This window comes from Streptopelia decaocto (assembly GCF_964273445.1).
Source record: "Streptopelia decaocto genome assembly, chromosome: 6".
In the NCBI taxonomy this organism is placed as follows: domain Eukaryota; kingdom Metazoa; phylum Chordata; class Aves; order Columbiformes; family Columbidae; genus Streptopelia; species Streptopelia decaocto.
Window position 1 is genome coordinate 54827864 of NC_138660.1, and position 22919 is coordinate 54850782.

The window sequence follows — 22919 nt, forward strand, 5'->3', positions numbered from 1 at the left end:
TTAGTTTTAAGAGTATTTATAACATGTAACAAACACTGTAACCTTACGCAGTCTATGTATTACTGCATTGTTACTGTCTGTATCTGCTAAAACCTTCACTAAATTTCCAAAAGCCATTAAAGCAGGGATGAAAACAGAAACTCCTATAAATTTTAAAACCTTGTTAGCACAAAATATATTGAAAGTCTCACATGGGAAGGAAACTCACTCATAAACTAGCCAATGCCATTTATTTTAAAACCTGCGTAATAGTAAAATAAAAAATAGTAATAATAAAAATTTCTTGTTTTCTGAAAATATTTACCTTAAATTTAACACCTATGAAAATCACTTTAAAGTCTTTCCAAAATGTTTTCCGAAGTCTCCAAACCAAAAGACTGGTTATTTTCAGCTTCTTTTAAAAAATCAGAAAACATTTTCTGGACAAAACTAAAGCTTTACACAGTGTTTTTTTAAAAATAACAATTATCAATGACTGTGTATTGTCACTCTAAAAAACAAAGAGAAATGTCATTTAACAAAACTCTTATTATACTTCATTCCTGCTGCTAATGGACTAAATTATTAACGCTGTAGTAATAAAGACTATTTAAAATGTGAACTGGCTAAGCATACTTGTAAATACCTGGTGATATGCAAAAGGAGACAAGGATTTCAGCAAGGTATTAGTTAAATTGAAAAGATTTTAGCCAAACTACTTCCTCCTAGCTACACAGTCCAACTTCAGACTACTTTCCAACTGTGTATCCTTTGCTCAACTATTGGTAAAGACACTTGTTAAATTCCTTTTTGGAATAAACAGCTATTTTTATCCACGTCATTCCTACGTCAGTAGGATGAGGCTAAGAGCAAACCTTCATCTAAATTACTCTTTAATCCTCCAGGGACATCCTGTGTCAAGATCATTATGGCTTATTACATGAACAAAAGAAAGCAAGTAAATAAAGCCAAATTGGAAGGGTAAGATGCTTGCTTCCTTGTTCCTGTTCAAACCTGTTTCAGCATTGTGGGCAACATTAATTTATTAAGAACTGTAGAGGAAATGTGGCCTACTACCTTATTTTGCCTAATATTTGTGCCATTGTGTTTGATGACTGTTCCCCACACCATCCAGACTTGCGATATGTGGTTAACTTCCACCTTTTCCCCATGTGGCTAAACCATGGCTAAATTCTGTCATATTTTCCCCTGAATCATCTCTGATCTCTGCCCTCTCCTTTTGCCCTGACAGATGCACCCACTACCTGCATCTTTCCCAGTGTTACTGCTGCAATTCACTCAACTTTTCACAGCCTACCCTCAGGCCCCTTTCATCACCAGCTAGTTCAACGTGCTGCTGACAAAACTATCTTTCTTAAATTCATCTCTTCCTCAAAATCTTTACTTGAGTAATTTATATTTCTCACTTGCCACCTCAACCCAGTCACTGACAGACAGGTACACACACACACACACACACACACACACACACACACACACACACACACACACACTTACTCTCTCATAAATTTCTCTAGCTTCCCAAAATGCTTGACAGCAAATTCAAAACTCTTCATTTTGAACATGCAAGAGAGTACCACTTTCTCCAGGCTCAGCAGAAACACAGAGGAACAGAGAGCTGTCACATGTGCACTGCCCAAGTGCTCCAGTCTCTTTGACATCCTTTGTCTAAGTGAAAACCTGTCTCTGTTCCCTGTATGATTTTTGGAAAATGGTGGGTGACCAGAATAGTTTGCTTTTACCTCAAAACAATGTCTCCCCCACTAAAACCTTTAACTAAGCTGGTTTTTAAAAGTGGAAACATATAGGGCTCAGTCATGTACCTGTTCAAATAAGTAGGAGCACCTCCATTGATTTCCCGCAATGCTGCTAGCAGCGAAGAGACTGAATCTTGATATTTCTGGACTGTATATCCCTGGATTATCCACACAATATATTAGGGGTCATCTGAGATACCAAGTTCTTTGTGGTCTAATTAGGTCTCCAAACACTTAGTTCTCAAAAAAACTGGGTCAGATCCAAAACCCACTAAAATCAGGGGAATATTATTCACTAGTATAATAGGTTTTGAATCAGGAGACAGGGCTAGAGATTGCATAGAAGGTCATGTTGTCTGATGTTCCCAATTCAATGATTGTCATTAAAATGTCAATATTTAACACCAATCACTATGAAACTACATCGGTCTTACCATGTTTCCCCTAGGAGGTTAGAACAGAAATATATCTGAATTGGAAGTTTCAGAACTGTTCGATATTGGTTTAATTATACTACCATCGAAACTGTCGTTAAGATTTCTATGAATTTCAATAGAAGAAAGTTAAACTCAGTGTAAAAACTACATCAGCCATTGTGCCAATATGCCATTTTTTTTCATGTTAATGAAGATGGCTAAAAATGTTTTTAAAAACAGTTCATCCTGCACTGTTATGGAAATAAAGGAAGAAAGTACTGTGAGGTGCAATGCAGAAGAGATATATGACTTCTTGCCAAAGTTCAGATAACCTTTGATCATATTTAAAAATTAAAGTGATTTTAGGGCTGAAAAATACTTGTAATAAAAGACTTAAAGAGCTCAATCTGCTCATCAAAAAAGATCAATAGTTACTTAATTGCAATGTAGAAGTGCTTTCATGAAGCAAAAATATCATGTAGTAAAGGACTCAATCTATCACCAAAAAGTGCAACAAGAACAACTGTCCTCATGTTACATCAGGTAAAATCTGTGTAAAAGAAGGCTTCTGGTTTTCTTCTTTTTTCTCTCTTTTTTTTTTTAAATAAAATGCAGTGATTGATTTTCCACATTTTAACAGCTTCAAAAGACGACTGAAGCTGACATCCTAAAACTGAAATGATAGTCTCATTAACTATCTAATTGGGAAAAGAAAGGAAAAAGGAAGAAAAATTGTTGTTATGCAGAATGCTGGAAATACTTAGGAAATCTGCAATTTCTTCCCAATTATCCCACACTTCCAACAAAGAAAACAGAGAAAAATAGAGTGGGGAAAGAAAAAGAAAAGGAAAAAAAAAGGGAGGGGGGGTAAGAATATACTTTGAATTTGAATCAGCTGACCAGCTGGATCCATCAGGATCCATGAATCAACCTGCAAACTTGGAGGTCCAGTTTTGGTTTATTTTCATTCAGAACGATATATTTCATGGGACTGAGCAAAGGCTCAGATCAAGTGGTACTTTTCATGACAGATCACTGTTTCCTTTGTAGAGAAAAAGCTTGGTCATTTTCTGTTTGGTATTACTCTTTATTTTGTCCCATTCTGTTGTGTGTCACCATATTGTGACTTTACATTAGCGATAAAATTAAGAGTAGCCTAATATAAAATGTTCACTTGGATACCATTTACTCTGTTACCTCAGTAACTTATATGCGATTTTTTAAAAATTATTTTTAAAAATATATGCTCTTATTTGTTATTCTCCTGCTTTAGTAATACTGCCAGCAGTACTTTCCACTTCACATGAATTCAGGTCTATTCCAATTTTCCACTTCCCTGCCTTTAATCCCACTGTTACAAATGGAATCCCATGCTACACTAATATCTCTTGCTCACTGGCACAGAAGAGATCAATATTTCAAAATGCCATATGTTTTATAGATCAACTGACTTGTGCATATGAATCCAATGGCATCTGAACCATTACACAATATTTCTAAGTTGCACAAGCCAAGAATCGTGAAGCCGGTCTTTGCACAGTGTATCAGATCCTAAAATGTCTGTACTCATCTGTGAAAGGTTTTAGTATTTCTATGAAACTTGGCTACGTTACTCAAATCCTTGATCTCCTCTCACCATAAACCATTCTCTGTGGCCTATAGGCACAATAAAGACTCTAATAATGTGAACATTTTATCCTTCACAGACATGCACAGATCTCAGGAAATTTTTAGTAAGGTTTCACAGCAGTCCAGCAAAATCTGGCTGATCATTACACCTGCACAGGCAGAGGTGAGGTCAGGGGATGAAAACCATACAGCTGGTGTGTGTTTGATCACAGGTTAATTTTGCCAACCCTTCAGACTTATTCATCTGCAGGTACAGATTCAGGACTAGCCTAAGGATGAGCCACTGGACTCACACAGACCTTAGAGGAAACCAGAGGGCATTTTTTATTTCAATGTGTGCTTACTACTGCTGCATGGGTTCTAACTTGATTCCCTGAGCCAGGTAACAGCTCTAAAGGTGACACCGTGTTTTTGTGGAACCATTTTGATTTTGACAAGTTTGTGACAAAACACAAGCTCAGCTCTGTTTCAAAACTGAAGTTCCCAGCTGGCTTCTTTGGGAGTGATGTTCTGTTCTGCTTTTTTAGGAAGTTTTCCTGGTTTTGTGCAGATCATCTCTCAGCTCCCCAGCAGTGAATCTGCTGAATTGTTTCAGGGTTGTCAACCTCATGACTTACAGAAACCAAAGCCCAGTATGCAGACTGTCCCAAATCACTGTCTCTCTTCCCTTTCCTAGAAAAATGTACTTAAAAAAAAAAAAAAAACAAAAAAAAACTACCACTACACAAAGAAACCCACACACAAACAAAAAAACCCCACACCACTCTTTTTTCCTCCAAGTGCAATGATCTCAGTCCACCTGTGTCTATTCCAAGCATGCTGAACACTGAGGACACTGGTGGCAAGTCAGAGATGGAGAGAAAAACTTCCGTGTTTAAGAGCATTTTTTGACTTTGCCCTTCACTAACATAAAGTTATTTCAGTATGTGTGAATTGCCTTTGAAAAAGTACAGAACAAAACACTATTGAATACACTTTTCCCAATGGAGAGAGGATTAGAGAACAAGCATATGATACTTTAGACATGTTGCTTAATGTATCACTGACATTCAGATTAATTACTGGAATAGACTAGACCAGACTAGCCTAGGCTAGACTAGAATAGAATAGAAGAAAGACAAAAGAACCTTCAGTCTTTCCAAGTAATTTTAAACAAAAGAAATAGTCAAGCAGTGAAAACTGAATCAGGAGTGATACTTGGGTAGTAGCTTCCACTCTTCAGAAATGTTTTTTTCCACATGTAGCATTGTATCTTCATGGTGCTGTTTACACGAAAATTAGTTTAAATAGCAGCCTGAGGCCCTGGAGAAGTCTCTGAGGTAGTAATCTGGATTTTAATAATGCTGCTGTATTTCTTCAACATATTATTGCAAATTTTATAATGAGTAGTTTTCCTCTAAGGAAATGGCCAGGATATCAGTACTTGAGGTTAGCTCTTTAAAGGCTATTAAAATGTTGTTATTGTAAGTTTTTAATAACAAGTTTGAGGAAGACCTTACCAGAGAGGGTCAGCTGGGAACCATAAATCAGACTTCATACTTTACATCCATCTATAATGAGTACAGTCAGAGTACATCTGGTCACAGATTTTAGAGAAGCGTGTCTAGGTAAAGTTGTTTCGATTCACCTTAGAATGTCTTTGTAAAACTCTTTACTTCTGCTGAATACAGGAATATGTAAAAAGAGGGCTTTGATCTGGTAAAAAGAGTCCTTTTATCCAGAAAGTATTTCTGTCCATAGGAAACAGGGTATGGAAGCAAGAGGCAAAACCACTGAAAATGTTTTGCTTAAGTAAAAAAAATTGCCTCAGATTTTCTTCACAAGCTAAGTAATTTAAAATATCTTCATCCTTTCTTATTTTCACTGAACTTTTTGGTCCTGGTGGGTATTTCTATTTATTTATTTTAATAGCTGACTGATTAACTATTACTGCAAATAATGCATAATAATAATAATACCCAAGCTCTCTCACAGTATGTTGTTTGTGTAGGGAAGGACACTTCATTTCATAAACCATTTACAACTCCCTGCTATAATTCCAGGAAGTCAGAAAGCTTTTAAAATTTAATGAGCAAAAATTTTCTGCTTTCGCAACATCCAAAATTGGGATATACCAAGAAACTGCATGCAGCAGATTTTATCTTGACACTGGTTTCATTTTCTTTCTACTACACCAATAAGAATTCATCTACTCTGAAGTTAATTAAACTGAATAGAAAAAAAGGCATTTATGTGAATCATCTCCAGCGTCCTAATCTATTTGCCTATATATTTTTCCTCCGAGATGCTCCCAGCTATTGTATATCGTAAACAAATTGCATGTAGAAATAGCAATTTTCTTATGCCTTTAACAGAACAATCCTTTAAAGGAGCTCTGAAATATCTCTGTATCGTAGAGGATGAATTTTCAGTCCAACTGAAGAACTATGCCCTTTTCTATGATGCCTTGCCTGGCAGCATTACACTCTGAGCACATTAGTGCTGAGTTATTACATTGCTATAAACTAGTTAATTTATCTTAAAGTTAATTTGTCCATATGCAATGTCTTTTTTTTTAATTATTTAGCATGTTTAGGCACAGTAATTAATCTTATTTGCAACAAACATTTCTTAAGTTTGAAATGTAAGTTCACAGCAAAACCCTTCAGTATGCTTCCCTAACTAAATAGGGGTCAGAAATGCACTGAGAAATTAACGTATCTGTGAAACACCACTTCCTTAAGCCTGACATTTTTGTTTCAAAACATAAGAGATTTGGGAAACAGTTGTGCAGTCCATCTTGGAACTTCTGAGATAAGAAATGCTGAATCAGAAATTTCATGGACACTTATATCTGTGCAGCTCAGGGCCAGCCAATGAATCCAGAAGTAGGCAAGTGAACTAGGAGATGATGCCCAGAAATATGTGGCCTCCATTTTTAGGAGGTAGTTTTTAGGAAACAAAAGTAACAGGGCACCGGGTGCTGGGTGATGGGGACATAGGCTGGCAGGGATTTCAGCTCCCTGTCTTAGCACCAGTCTGACAAGTGCCTCTGGGAAAACCATCCCTCCTTCCCCATCTGTCGAAAAGAGCTAACGTTCACCTCCTTTACAAAGCACTTGGAGATCAATCGATGAGCAGTACTGCAGAAGAGGCTTGTATTCTCATTCACAAGTGAGAACAAATCACTTGGTTTTCAGAGTTTTAAAAGATCAACGAGAAAGGAATCAATCATCCTGGATTAAAAACCTGGAATGCAGCTTGTCTTGCAGTCACAGACATGTGGTGAAGCCCTTCAGTGTGGTGGAATGAATTGCGATGGTTACACTCCCTCATGCACTCTCCATTTTTGAGTTTGCAGCAGCAAGGAGAGGAGGAAGGAAGCACCGAGGGCAAACTACTTTCTTTCTGTTTTTCTTTTAATGACACAAAACATCTGCCATGATACTCCTGCTCAGTGCAAAGGATTCTTTATATTTATAAAGTGCAATCAAAGTACCCTGCCTGAAAAAGAGTGGCAAGCAATCCAGTGAGAAGTTTCGTTTTTATTATTGTTTGTGACTGTGGGACTGTTTCTGACTGTGCCACTGACTATTGTCCTCTCTTCTCTGAAAAAATGCTGGGGAGCTGGCACATACAGCCAAAAGTTCCTTGCAGGCATTATTCCCAGCCCTGCTGCAGAACACCAGGGCACATCCACACTCAGCCCATCTGTGCCCTTGTGGATACAGTCAGCTTTTCACCTCGGCTGTGAAAAAAAATTGTTTCATTTTCTACTGAGTCTCTCTGAATCATATTCAGGGTTTCAAATGACACTTTCTCAAAAAAGACTGCAGCCATGATTGAAGTAATTAATCAGCATTCTCCTCTCTCTGGAAATTATCCATGTATTTTATGCTCAAACCTCTACCTCTTTGCAGGAATAACAACATATTTGAGATCATACACATTGGTCAGAACTAAGATATAGGAAAAGCAGGGCAAGGACACTAGATTTTGAGTTATAAAAACACAGGGTTAGTGGAAATGAAGACCTGTCAGCACACACACAGTTTTGACATTTCAAATATGATTTGTTCTAATTCAAAAGTTCCTGCTAAATAAAGCTAAAAAAATTGTTCTGCATCATTTGATATATTGATTTCAACTGTGATTCAAGTATATATAATTTTAAATTATCATTTATATTTTCTAAATATGCATAATAATTGATTACAACTATATTTTACAATATGGGCTTTTAAAACCTTTAAAAAGGTGAAAGAGAACATATAGGAGAATCCTCTGCTAAATGCTTATTTATATATTTAGAGTTAACAAAACTGAAAAACAAAAGATTAAATAATCTTTTCCAACACATGCAAAATGAAACATTTTGTCCTTATTCAACTATTAAAGAGAAAAATACCATTCTTTATCCAGTTTACATGATTCAATGAGCCACCTAGTTTTTTCCAGAATGACTTACAGCTTCCCAGTTTATATACTGCACCCTTCTTGATTACCTTTTCCTTTTTGTTTCATTCTGCAAAACTTGTAATTAAAAAAAAAAATCTCACTGAACCTGTACTGGATGGATTTTCATTGCCTTCCATAGGTGCAGAGTGCTGTACTTGTTATTTAGCTGTAAACTGAATTAGCTCTCACTCAGGTACAGGTAAACTTCACCCATGTGCACCGTTCTTTTCAGAAGTTGCTTCGCTGCTTCTATGAAGCAGCCTTACAGCCTGATCCCAGAGACAGAGACAGAGCCCCACATTGCTTGGTGTAGCTGACTTTTGCCACCTCTTCTTTCAGGTTTGTTGGACATCTGTCCAGTGGTGGAGGGAGAACACTGAGCGGATTGAGAAATCTCCAGCTGAAGTACCAGTCCTTTAGAAATTTTGCCAGATGACCATGAATGCCAACAGGCCCACAGTGACTGATTTATTTTGCTGTCAAAATTAATTGCTACCATCTATGCCCTAGCTAAGGGGAATGAGAGGTGATCAAAAGGAAGAGATTTGCTTTTTTCTGTTTGTTTGATTTCCTCAGCAAATAGCAAATTCACCAAGTAGATGTGCATTGAAGGAAAAGGTGTGGCCCCAGGAGTCCGTTTCACTGGATGTAGGAGTGGCTTTGAGGAAGATCCAGGTAATTAGTGGTAACATTTTAAAAATTAAATATATCAGCTTTTCATTGTAAACCATCCAGATTTGGTTTTATATCTAATTTTGCTTTTCAAAGGTTAACTCTTCTTAAATGGTTGTTCAACATTCTTTGTTGATTTTCTTTAAATTTGCTACTTAGCAGCTGCTCCAAAATTTAAAAAAAAATAAAAAGCAGAACAAAATGGTTTACTTTCTCCAAAATTAAATACAAATTATTATACAAGGTTAAATTACATCTTTTGGCTCAATTTCATTAAACAATGCAGTAAATTCTGTTATTTTCACATGTCTTTGAATATTGTTGTGCTTTCCCCTAACCCCTTTACAGCGGAGGTCAGCTAGACCCAGGGTCACGAATCCTTTGATATTACTGCTGGTTCTTTGGTGCAAGAAAAGAGAATCTGTTCCAGCATTAATACTGCTCTTCTGTTCAAGATTTGATGCAAGTCACTAAGAACAGCAGATACTCCAGATGCAATAGAGTACATACTCCCTTATGCATTTTGTGAAGGATGTTTGTTTTTCTTTTGAAAGAGTAACATTTAAAAAGCTGTGGTTCGTTTATTCTAATGTCATTTTGGCAGCATCACTTCCTTACAGACAATTTAAAATTTTTCACACTCCAGAAATACCATAGGCAGTAACAAGTTAGATAAGTCATTCTTAAAGCTATTAGTTGATAATGATGATAGCTTCAGCTCATCTGAAAAATTATTGCTCATAAAATTACTGTATTATAAGCAAACTGCACCTTTTACTGATTTGTTTATCCTTGCAACACTTTCAGCTTGCATAACACTTTTTTTAAATTAATATTTCTATTATTTATTTTTCCCTATCAGTTCCATAAGATATCTCATAAAATATACCTTATATTTTCCAGCATTAAGAGAATTACTAACTTCTGATATAGCTGAAGTTACAGGAAGGGAGAGGAAGCAAAAGAAACCCTCAAAGTCCAATTTGAATGTGTTTGGATATTTCCCATAGCCTAAGTGATGAACAAAATTAAAAACCCCAATCATTGTCATACAGCAGAACTACTCTAGATGGTATCTCTTGGGGAGGGGATGGAAAAGTCACAGAGAATTTTCATATTTTGTAAGCTAAAGGGGAAAAAATACCATCACACGATCCATGAAATCAATCTTCAGAATAACTTCAGTGATTGCACTGCTGGGGACCTGTAGTGCTGACACATACACCCCGGTATGTCTGTGGGCACTCAGATACTAGGTAAATGTTAAACTCTGCCTGAAAATCTGCTTGACAGGCCATTCTTGATATACAGACACAGCAGGAGGACTGACGGCCCTGTGTTGCTAACCCTTCTCTGAGCTTTGTTGATCCCCACAGCAGGAGATGGGCTCCCCTTCCCCTTGTCATTTTACTGTGGTGAGAAGATGAAATCCTCAGTTCTTGCATATGTGAAACAATTCTTGGGTCAAGTCATCAACCACTTCCCTCTCTGCATAGCCAGAGTTTGGTCACCTGTGTCCTCTCTTGTCAGGGGAAGGAACAAGAGCAGTGACAATCACGAGCATTTAGTAGCTGGAAGAAAATATTAAAATTAAATGATTTTTAGAAGAGCAAGAAGCCTATATGCACATTTTGAATCCTCTATTTTTACACTTTCTCACCAGCTGAGTGCAAAAAGCTTTTCCTGTTCAAATGCAGGAGGAGAGTAGACTTGTTTTCTGAGGAAAAAAAAGAAAAAAAAAAACTTAGGTAAATTCCCAGAGACTGCCTTCTTGGTCTTTTCAAGAAACAGCTCTCCTCTTCCCAGTGCTCTTCAGGATCATGTGTGATAATCTGTGCAGCTGAGCCAAGAAGCAATGCCTCCTTTGCACTGTTGGCTGCCTTTGGACTTCTCAGGCCAGGGGAATGTCTCTTTGACAGTTCACCACTGCCTCAAGCATGAAGGGTTTAGGTCTATTCACAAGATCCTGCCACTTAGCAATGTACCCCAGGTCAGCTAAGCCATTGCAAATGATCAAATGAGTGTTCTTAAGATCTTTTATTGATTTTCAAGCTAACACATTTTACCTTAGATTTGTGGCAGGCTTAAGTGTGCACATCCACTCAGCTATGGACAGTTACTACATCTGAACCATCATCCTGTGTATGCCTACATCCATTCAGCCTTAAAGGCTTGTCATCACTCATTTAGCAGCTGTATCTGCACATGGGAGACTGGGCTGTTATGGTCTGCTTTCCCCTTACTATAGTTCAGCACAGAAATGTAAGACATAAACCACATTTTGGGACATGGATCAATACACATTACTGTATGGCCCATCTCCGTCCCTGATGAGGTAAAAGGCTCAGCATGGTCAGGCAGCTGTAAATTCTCCAGTGCTGCATCTGGCAATAACAAGAGCACCACGGTGAGAAGGAGAGGGCAGGACAACTGCTGTGATTCTCTATCACTTTTCTCACAGATATCACAGAGAAAATATCTTGCCCCAGCTCTGAAACTCTCCTTCTAAATGCCAACCTAAAACACCTCTTGCAATGCACTCAGAAACTGCCATAACAACAGCACTGAAATGGGGAGATTCCTGCAAGTTGTGCATTGCTAGTAAGCTGCAGGGACTTGTTTTGCCTTACACTGTTTTTTCTATTGCCCTCCTGACTTCTTGTATCCTAGGTTTTTCAAGGCTGAAACTGTTTTACTGGCCAGAAGCTAGTACAGCCTTGTGGGTACTCTTTTAGTGCTAGAGGTGTTCAAATACCATCATGTAATAAAAAATACTTTTAATTAAATAAAAGCAAGAACTGTGTAGTTGTGCAGAAGTGGAATTTTAGAAGCTTCCAAGGACAGGGCGCTCTTAAAATCTTTTTGTTCCTGTTTCTAATGCCACTCTGCTTCACAAACAAACCAGGAACACTTCAGGTTTTCAAATATGCAAAAATTAAAGTATCTGTCACACCTGTCATCTTTAATCTGTAACATTAATTTGATTACATGAAAATATCACTTTTCAGTGGTGATGAAACTGTTTATTGGGGACTGTACTAACCCAGGGAGAAAGCCAACTAGATTTTCCACAGATAACAGTGGCTAGCAGAAGTAAGCAGAAGTAATTATTAAAATAAACCTAAAAATGCTGAGTCCTCAGCAGCTCCACTCAGATCTCACAGTTTAAAAGAAAATTGCACAGTTTCAGTGTCTAGCAGTCAACAAGATTATATGCTAAGGGTTGTTTCGCATAAACTGTGAAATACCTTTGGAAATAATCTTCTTCCCTTCCACTTGATAATTGTGCTGTGTATTCAACATATTTGACAGATTTAACTAACTTATTACTAAACAGAAAGTCTGTTAAAGAGGGGGAAACTGAGGCAATTGGGGTGATGTGATTTGCTGAAGAAAATGAAGGAAACCATAAGGGAACACAAGGTAGTTTCTGGGGACGCAGAGTCCCTTCAGTTCCCATCTGCTGCACGTCTCTGGTGTGGATGCTGACGATAACCCAGTGATGCAAATTCAGCAGCTTTACAGGTTGGGAGGAAGGCCCTGACTTCCCTCTTCTCTGCTGATCTCCACATCCTTATCATAATACTACTTGCCAAATAAGATTTGCTCTTTCTTCCTCTGACATTTAGTTGCAGTTTCTTTCTCTTATTCTTTCAAGATCTTGTCCAATTCTCCTTATTATGATCCTTGCTTCCGGCTCAGAACTTGCTTCCCAGTCCTCAAAGCAAATTGCCTCTCTCAAGGCTACTTAACCTATTTAAAGTGACCGGGAAGCTTCAACACTAAAACTCAACCTAAGGTTCCTGTGCTGAAAGCCAGGACTGCAAATCTCTCACCAGGCTTTTTTTGAGAATTCAAAGTGGGGAAAAAATGCATGAAAGCAGCACCCCAGACTAGAACTGTAGAGAGAAAACAATTTAAATGTAGACCACAGAGAGGCTGGATAACACAGACTTCCTCTCAGTGCCACTCATGCAACAGCTGCACTCAAGTCTCAAAAAATTATTCTTCTAGAGCTTTAACACAAAGGTAACTCCATCAAATATTCCACTGAACACAGCAATAGCAGTCAAGCACAGTTTCAAGCACAGCCCTTTCACACTGTCATATAAACCCTTTATGCTGAATTGCTGCAACTACCTCACCACCTGAACATTGCGTAAATAGTCCCACCATACTCACATCCTGTTTCACAGCGCCACTTCAAAACCCCAGTAAAATCGAAGATTTCATGCTGATCACTAGTGGGAGTGGGAAGGGAAAGATCTGATAACAAGGTTTTAATTCAAACAACTAGTACTTTTATTTGAGAAAGGGGAAACCTTGATGTTCAGGATTACCAAAGGTAATAGATGTCATTACGTCCTTTGTAGAGAACATATAATTATTGATTCTCCTAGGCCAAGTGACCAAGCACAGTCCTGCAGCTGGTATAAACAGGCTAGCTTGATGCCTTCTATCTGAAAAAAAAAAAAAAATCAGTCTATTTTCCTTGCATTTTTTAAAATGTACCTGGATGAACTTCATTTAGTGTTTTAAATTTCATATGATCACAGCCATATCCCACTTACTATCCCTGCATCTAAAAACCACGTTTATTGTGCATTCTGTCTCATGTTTATGGATCTCCTACCTGTTCTGAAAATTCATGGACCACTTCCACACTCACAATTCACTCTGTCTCACCCTGGTATTTGCACAGAATTGCATGCCCCAAAACCTATATTGTTGAGATCAAAGCCCGCTGCACATCTGAGCTGCTCTGCTTGTGTGGAGCTGGGTTGAGGGATGAACCCTCAGGCAGAACACACAGACTCACAGCCCAGGTAAACTGCAACAAAGGGTTGGACCTACACCTCACTGCTTTCAAACCCTCTCTGTCACTTGCCAATTCATACACACAATGACTACCACGTAGGCTTTGCCTGAAGTTGTGGAAAAATGTCAGTCAGGTGCTGCTTAATGGTCGAGGCGTGGAGGCTCAACACTGAAAAGTACCTGCAGGTATTGTGACTGAAGCAGGGGGGTAGATCTTTCCCACTTTGATGCACACAGGAGCTGAATGGACCCACCTGTGAGACTCAGTAGTTGTTGTTGCAGGAGTTTGGTTGCTATTACATCACCCTTTCTACACCCTGAATAACTGGAATCCTGCCCTCCTAAACCACCTCAATGTGCCAAATGGAGATACTATTACTGGCTTACATCAGTCTGGACAATATCTCAACACTGGTTATTAAAAAAATCATGAAAACTTAACCCTGAAATCAAACTAAACAGGAAAAAAAATCACTCATTGCCAGCTATATCGCTGCACCTTGGCTCCTTAACTCTGGAGTGTTCATTAACTTCCCATTGCTTCTCACTTCTTCCCCACCCCTGTTAAACCATGACTTTTCTCCTAATTCATCTTCCTTCCCTACCATCCTAAATATATCTCATCACTTATCTTTGAGTCATTTTGGTTTCACGCTTTGCATTTCTTGCTCAGAGCATTACATAACTCACCTACTGCTCTTCAATGTGGTGGTGTTCGAGACCACTGGTTACTGCTCCACTTCTCTTCCTCCTTCTCTCAGGCCTCCTGTATGGAAAAATATATTTTATTCTCCTCCCCCGACAACTGTTCTTTCCTCCAGGAAGTATATTATTACAATTAAATGTAATAATAATAAATGATACTAGTGTGTAGAGACATCTGAGTGTGCAGCTCCCCAACATAACTGAGGGGCATTGCAGACTGAATAGAAGCTGAGAAGATGCTCAGAAGAAGGAATCCAGCACAGGTGGACAGAGCACAATAGTGCCTAAACAAAGTGACTTTATTTCCTTGCAAGTAACAGCCTCCAGCTTTGCCGGTTTGTAACTGCAATATATATTAAAACAGGGAACTCTAAATTCAGGAAAGTGTCTGCTCAGTTTCTATGCTAATCAATAGGATAACTATGTTAATTATAAGTTTCCAGAACTCCTGTGACGTTTTTGCCTCTATGTGACTGATGTTTTGCTACCTCATTGAAGTTTCCTTCTCCAGCATTTTGTGTTCTAGTACATGACCTTTAGAACAGTGCAGTGAAAAACGTGAAGCTGGTTTTCAGCCACTTTGTTATATTTGAACTTCCAGCCTTGTGTTAATTTCACTCTTCATGATTAAGTAAATACCTCTTTATGAGAGAAAAATTAACTAAAGTGAAGATATAATTGTTTTTCTTCATGTGGTTATTCAGTTAAAATACTCAGTTTCTGCTCATTTAAACTTGAAAGGAAATACATTCCAGGCAGAGTTCTGACTGAGCTGAAAATATTACAAATTAGGCTGTTATAATAGGTCTAATTGTGTGGTTTAATTATTAGATTATACAGGAGAATAAAACGTGGGCATTTTGTTAGATGAAGACAGTGTCAGCTGTCTGCTCAAGGTCTTTGGGTAAAAACTGTAGACATTAAAAACACTTTTGTTTTTCTAGTATATATATAATTTTTCAAGGCTGCGCAACTACTAAAACCACTAATTATCTATATTAATAATCATAACTACTCAAACATGACTTGTATATATGAATACTAAAACTCCCAAACAAGCCATCAGGTTACCAATAAGGACAGTAGACATCCTGCTTACAAGGCATAAGAGCCAAATATCCAGCATATAATTTTACTCTTTACTGTAGCTCTCATTCCTTTTTCAGGTTAACAGAGGAGTTGCTGTGGGACTGTCTGTGGTGAAATGGTACTAACAAGCATTTGTGAATAAAAGCTGCCTGTGGATCAGACACCCCGACTGTGCGAGTACTTCTCTTCCTACAGGCACCCATCTGATCAAACCAGCTCACTAGGGTGTTCAGAAATTAATGGTGGGTTAAAAATCCTGTACACACGTGAAATTATAACTCTAAGGGTATTTTGAAGTGATGCAAATTGATGTCTCTTTATCTTACAAGTTTTGGTTTTGGTTTTTTTTTTACTTTTTGTATAATTTGGTTGCTCAGTAAATAAACAACTCTTCTACCTTTGAGACCCATTTTTTTCCTTAATGTCATCCTGTTGCCTAGAGATTTTTAATCATTCAGTTTTCCTATCCTAGAGAACACATTTTTATTGTTGGGTTTCTTCTAGAGTTTAGCCATTCAAAACTTGCAAGGATTTTGAGGTAGCCCAACTGCAGCCTTTTTAAATTCTCTTACATCTCTCAATTTTCAACCATTCTGTACTCCAGCTGTGGAATTTTCTGTCTTTTATGGGACTGCTGTGTTCTCACAGACCTGATTTGGTGAGATGCTGAGGAGCTCCAGAAAAATTCAAAATATTGCTTTTAAGAACATCCTTCTTTCTAATGAATAAAAGTCCAAACTGACTTGATATATGTGCTACTTTTTCCACTTATGAAATATGAATTTGTACATACAATATTATTAGTATGTTTTCTTCTTTAAAAGAGACCAGACTTCTGCTGACACAGAATGGAATTTCAGTCAAGCAGCGCAAATAATGTCAAAGACAATCTCTTCTTAATTAAAGGGAGAACGTAATATTGATTTAATAAAATTTTCACATTACTTAATGACAGCTAGATGTTATGTTCAGAGGAGAAAGAGTGACATTTTACTGTAATCAATATGCGTTTTATTAAAATCAATGTGCTTCATGAACTATTCTACAAAGCCTCAATAACATCTAATCTGCCACACTGCAGAAACAGAGTTTGTCATCTGAAGGTAAGATTGTTTGACAGAAGTATTGTTACATTTATAATTCACAAGTTTCAGTTTTTCTTAGAGGCCAATGAATGTAATTGGTATCATTAAAAGTGGTGTGTAACCCCAGCTAATTTCAGGTAGTCAAGAGAAGTGAGGACCTGGGGAGAACTGATCACAGTCCAGACCACACTAGCATCAATGCTTTCCTCAGCAGTCCCCTAAATTGCCCCAGTGCTTTGGTTGAAAGGGATATGATTCTCCTTTACTTCTTTACCACTTCCTTTAACTTCAGTAATCTATCTCACAATTATTTTCAAGAGCATTTCTTACCCTAAAAGCTAATGGGCAAATGATCCAAATCTACTTTTTTGATTATTTTTTATTTAATTATCTTTGTGCAGATTTATTCAGAAAATACAAGGAATGAAAGCTGATAGTCTTCTTAACTTATGTTTTAACTGTCTCCTTTCAACCTTCTCATTCAGGTCTCCACCTTGTGCACAGGATTGAGAGAGAAGCATAGTGCTGAACTTCAAGAAATCCCTTAATATATTACTTCACATCATGTATCTTGCACATATAGTAGCACCAAACTCTCTTACCTGGTCATAGAGAGAGAGACAAAGATTTCTTCCATTATTTCTATTGCGTTTCACCACAATAGTAGTAGAATTGGTAACATCAGACAATTGTCATCACTCACTGTTTGTTGCCCACCATATCTTCAATTAAGTTATTAAAGAGAAAAGCAGAAAGGACTGGTGTGTTGCACCAGAAAACTCTCCATTTCACATAGTTTGAGGATGGTTGTGGACAAAGTTTGAGTGAACACAGAGAAATTTCAGTGTATATTGTCTAGAATGACAAAATGTGGTTTGTGAATCCACCATGAGCACTTTCTTTCTCTTCTTTTCAGATGGGCTTTGACCATTTGGGTGTGCACAAAAGGGGGAGAATTCTGCAGAAAAAGCCTTTTCCACAACTCTAGCTGAACCTATGAACACAATGTGACTCATTTTACAGGCTATGCTTCTGGTTTTAATGGAGTTTACATTAATCAGCTTGTGATTCACCTTGGAGGCTTACTTCTAATTACCTGACACAGAAATAAGCACTGTTTGTCTCTGCCTGTCATGACCACGAAACCTGGTGAGAATTGATTTGAGTCTTTCTACCTCCTCCAAGAAGCTAATAGTACAAACAGGGCTGTACAAAATGCTACTGTGAAAGTATCAATACAAATTAAGGAACAGCAGAAAGGTATTTCCATTATCAACTAATATTTATGACAAAAAGTCAAGACAAACTAACACCAGCAGTAAATTATTGCTAGAATTGTGTATTAGCTTACCTTTGGAAAAAACGTCGTTGTTCTGTGTGTGAAGCCTGCCCATCCATATGCATTTTATGCCTCATTTACCTATAAATTTTTATACTTTCACAAGGACAGGAAAAAGCAGCATTGGACGTGGGACCTCAAATACCTTCCATTTCAGATTGTCACTTAAAAACACTGTAGTGTATGGCTCCTCTGTGTTTACAATATCCACCTGTAATACATCTTGTAAAGAGCATATTTACTCTTTAGGATATTTACTGTCTCATTCTGGTCTTGTTTTTAACTATTTTTCTTTTAACTATTATACATATCCTGATTTCTAAATACGTATTTTTCACTCACTATAAAGCAAAGTGAAGGAAAACGAATTTAGGCACAATAAAAACAAAAAACTGGAAAAAATATAATCAGTGCAAGTTTGCATTCCAGAAGGAGTCTCAGAAGATGTAGCCCAAAACACTATTATAAAAGAGTTAGAAAATTATTAGCATGGGAAAGCCTTTAACCTAATTATGGTTTTCTTGTTATTTTATTGGCACTATGAAATTTTCATAACTGAGCCAGCACAACTGCTGTAGCCTTGCCTGCTGTCATTACTCAATGTTATATTTTATTTATACCAAATTATAAATATGTGTATGGCACCCTGCAAACAAACAAGAGATGCAGCCTGTGCCTGTTGGCTACATTTTATCAGTTCTTTGCTTTAAACACAGCTTAGATGGTACTTTCTTCATGGTCCTCCCACTACTGAGGTCTCTTCAGACTCACAGAGCTAGTCATAAATTGGTGCTTGTGAGAAACAACTAATTGTCCACCTTCAACTGCTGAACTTTATCCCCTAATAACTGAGGAGCTGCTTAACTTTTCAGCAGTTAAATTTTGCAAGCAGATGAGGCAGCTCTTTTGTGCTTTTCATACAATGAGTGAAATCCATTGAAGTCAGCCTCCTGTTCCCTGTTTTCCTGGAACAAGATCCACCTTCCTCTTGTTTGCAAGGCAGCAACCAGGCACAACACCACACAACAGCTTTGCAGTGAGTTGTCAGCTGCCCAGGTCAGTCACGGAGCAGGACTCAACAGGCACTGTTTGGTTACTGGATTTATGCCTCTAGAAAGGCCTGTTAAACAAGGAAGCCAGACATAGACAACAAAATAGTCTAGAAAGTTTATCTCTTTGGCCCCAATGTGCATATTACAATTGTGTGATACAGACCTTGCATCTTGTTGGTGAAAACATCAGAAACTGCTACTAAATGTCTGCATTAGTACATGCTCAGAGTCATACACATGCTCGCAAGGCTGAGTACTTGCCACCAAGTCCTATGCAAACACAAGATATCCCTTAGCCTGCCTGACCCTGACTGATGCCCCCAGCTACTTCTAGCAAGATTAGGCCCTACACAAACTGAAAAAGAACAGGAGGTGGTTTCCTCTTTGACACAAATGTCAACCAATATGCGGAAGAGTATTGAGCTATTCTATACTAGCTAGTTAGCAGATGATATGCCTGGACAGCTATATTGCTGTGTCTAACCCAAGTGCCCTAACCATAGCCATGCCCAATCAATCTCTCTTTCTCTAGGTCAGTGAATAAAGAATTACTCCACGTTAATTGGAACAGCTTCAGCAGGAATGATTAAAAGTACCTCTATGAGCCCTGAGATACAAGGAGCATATTCTAGAAATCATATCATCAATATCTGAACTCAGATGGAGCTTGTGCTGCCAAGATCATCTAGGATTTGGGATTAAGCTAAAGCAGTATATGATAAGGAATAGTAATAGACATTATATGTGATGGGATATGATTTATTGAATTCAGCATTTATGGTTGGTTTGCCTAGCAACACTACCCCGGAGGGCTCTATATATTATTTTTTATAAAAATACTGGTTTTACTGCACACCCAGAAACTCAGGATTTATCGCAGAGTATGTCAAATGATAGAAATAAAAAAGAAAGCACATTCTTTAATATTGCTTTGGGGGAACAAAAGGGCTAAACTCAGTATAACATGAACATAACACTTGGTACATGACAGGCAACAAGTGTTTGTGAAAAAAATGTGGAAATCACTGTAAGTTAAAATGTACTTCTTGATTTTATAAGCAGTTAAAACACATAATTTGCTATTCATGATTTCCTGATACTTTCAAAGAGTTCCAGAAGGAATTGTATCCATAGAATTAAGTGTAATTCTATGGATACAATTAAGAATAGAATAGAAGATAGAATTAAGCTTATTTAATTTAACCATACCAAATACAGGTGTCTCATTTTCCTCTATAGTCATTGGAGGGAAAGGGATTGCTCCATGCTTCGATGACAGATCAGGGTGGAATTGCTTTCTGGAGATGGAGTATTGTCTCTGTGTTGATGATAGAGAACTGGGCAACTGACTTATACAAGATTTCTAATTTCACATAGTTGGATCACATGAATCACATGTAACATGATTTTTGGAGACTGCATAAAAAATGATGTTTAAGTGGAAAATGACTCATAAAACTAGGCCGTGTGCTTGTTAAACATTTAAAAAATGCATGTATAACAAGCATAAAGGAGTGAAATAAATATGATTTAACCAACTAATTACTCATCAAAAGTTTTAAAACAGATGTTATTCGTAATATGTAGCCCTGACTTTTCCACAGACAAGAAACTTCCGGTCTCTCTTATTTTTATGACTTTTCTGAACTGTAGCTTAAAATGCAACATCTTAGATACCTAGACAAAATTCATATTAACTTATGGCATCATTTGCAAGATAGCAAGAACTGTAAAAGCTCCTTCAAAATATCTGACCTCAGATAATTTTAACTGAATCTGAGAGTATCCACATGCCAAATCCTGTGGGTCACCAATTCACATTCATCTCAATGGAAAACAGGCGTCTAAGTATTATTTTGCAGGTTTAAGTGTAACTGCTTTGTGATCTTGAACAAAGAAGCCATTATTGCTTTATGATCCAGGCCCTGACTAAGGAAAAGATTTAAACAAATCCTTACATTACAATTCGTTATGATCAGACATGTTGAATTTTTCCTAAAGAAAGGATATTTTCTTGTATGAGTGCCCCAAAACTTAACCCTGTCCATTAAAACAACAACAACAACAACAACAACAACAACAACAACAACAACAACAACAACAACAACAACACTAAACTTTACCCTAAAAATTAGAATTTCTACTATGGTGTATAACATACGTGTGGGAATGCACACTTGTTTTTTTGAAAAGGAATAGAAAATGTAACCTACTACTAGATACACCCAAGAAATACATTGACTTTCAGCACATTCACTCTTGAGTAATCTTAATTTCAAATTATACTGATGTTGCTTCACAACTTCCCCTGTTGCACACATGCAGTCTGCCATGCCCAGATGAAAGGTTAAAGTGAGCTTCTTGACTGAGAAAATGTATCACAGAAAAGAATATTCCTTTGTCTTTTTTTTTTTTTAACCACTGAACAAAACACTTTTCAATAATATAAAGTAATGAATTGCAAGCTTACCAAAATCCAATTATTAATCTGATATTCAGATATTTCTTTCATTCCTTGTAAGGATTCTGCAAGATCATCTCTGAAAAATTGCACTTTCTGGGAGGCTTCCATGCTAGCCCCCATTCAAAATAACATTTTTTAATACAGTACTGCTGCAATGCCATGAGGATACAAGCATGTTTAGTGCGTATTCAATAACTGTCTGCACAAGTGAAAAGAAAAAACAGTGAGTTGTATTTAATGAATGGGAAGCTGGCAAAGGGGTCCTCTTTTCAATGTTCAGGTGTGCTATGCAGTCTATTTAATTTAATTAAACAAAAAAAAGATGGGAATTATAACATAGAAATTGGGTCTATTTCTATTAAATCATTTTTTTTATAATTAGAAAACAACTTTCATACAAACATAATGCTATACTGATGTTCCACAAGCACTTTAGTTTCACAGAAGTCAGCAGTATTGCTCAGAAGGGTTAGAATGCTTTTGCTCTGCGATCTGACCTCAGTTTACCACTCACATCCCGATTTTCTCTTCTGCCACATGGGTAACTTTGGTTCAAAAAATGCAATAGCAACAAACATATAGAAACGGTTTTCAAATTCATCATTTTCACACTCAGATCCCTTGTGTGTCCATATAACTTCTATCATCAGTAAAAAGAAAGGGCAAAAAAAAGGTAAGATGGGACCATCCTTTTTGGAAGCATTACTAAGAGATGATACACTAGGTTGATTGTGTAAATACGACGGACATCAGTGCAGAAGAGAGGGTTTCCATGATAAAACCACTTGCTTGGAAAGTACTATACTTCCCAAAGGCTGTAGATGTTATTTATTAGTGTATGGCAAATAAATGTTTCACTAACTTTCCCACATTTCTAAGGTATTTGAAACCTCACATGTAAGGAAAACTTTACCTTCTGAATATTTAGCACTTGTTGACATAGTATGAAATGGATTATGACCATAATTTCTAAATACATGGGAAACAGAAAGGAAACATTTGTTAATTGAGACCCAACCTCAACTTTACCAGGTATTTTGTCACATTAACTCCTTTCTCACATTTTCCATACTTGTGGTTTGTAAATGGGTTAAAAATCTACACTGCTTTCCTCCCTTGGCTCTACTGGCAGATGAAGGGCTGCGCATATGATACTTAGTGAGAAGGCAAACACTTGTCTTTGCCTCCTTCCTGAGTTTGGGATGAGCTAAATGTCACAGGCTAACATGGAATAAGGAATGGTGTACATCGTCATTCCCAGCAAGCTTCAGGAAAACTGGTGCTGTATTAGTCATGAGGCTACTGACAGCTGTGTCTCAGTGGAAACTGCTGCACTGAACAGCATCATTACTCTCTTGTACCCTCGGTGCTGGCTTGACTGGAAATTCTACCTAGGGCCTAAGAAAAAGGGGGTTTGGGGGCTTGTTTTTGGTTTTGTTTGTTGTTTTTATTTTGT

The 22919-nt window shown here is 37.4% G+C and overlaps 1 protein-coding gene across 6 annotated transcripts in view; it reads left to right on the forward strand.

Annotated features, from left to right (window-relative positions):
- The window catches only part of LOC309441945 (uncharacterized protein), a 162295-nt gene extending 140633 nt beyond the window's left edge, over positions 1–21662 (forward strand). Inside the window, exons 4-7 of one of the 6 annotated variants that reach the window (XR_014184505.1) lie at positions 8579–8914; positions 15601–15700; positions 17094–17757; positions 19532–21662. Coding sequence is in view for 1 of the 6 variants with exons in the window: in XM_082057255.1 (XP_081913381.1) it covers positions 8579–8675 (97 nt within the window). In the remaining 5 variants the exon portion in view is untranslated. Of the gene's footprint in view, positions 1–8578; positions 9082–15600; positions 15766–17093; positions 18179–19531 lie in introns of those variants that run through there. The other 5 variants (XR_014184506.1, XR_014184507.1, XR_014184508.1 and 2 more) reach the window with 5 other exon arrangements.
- The last annotated feature ends 1257 nt before the right edge of the window (positions 21663–22919 follow it).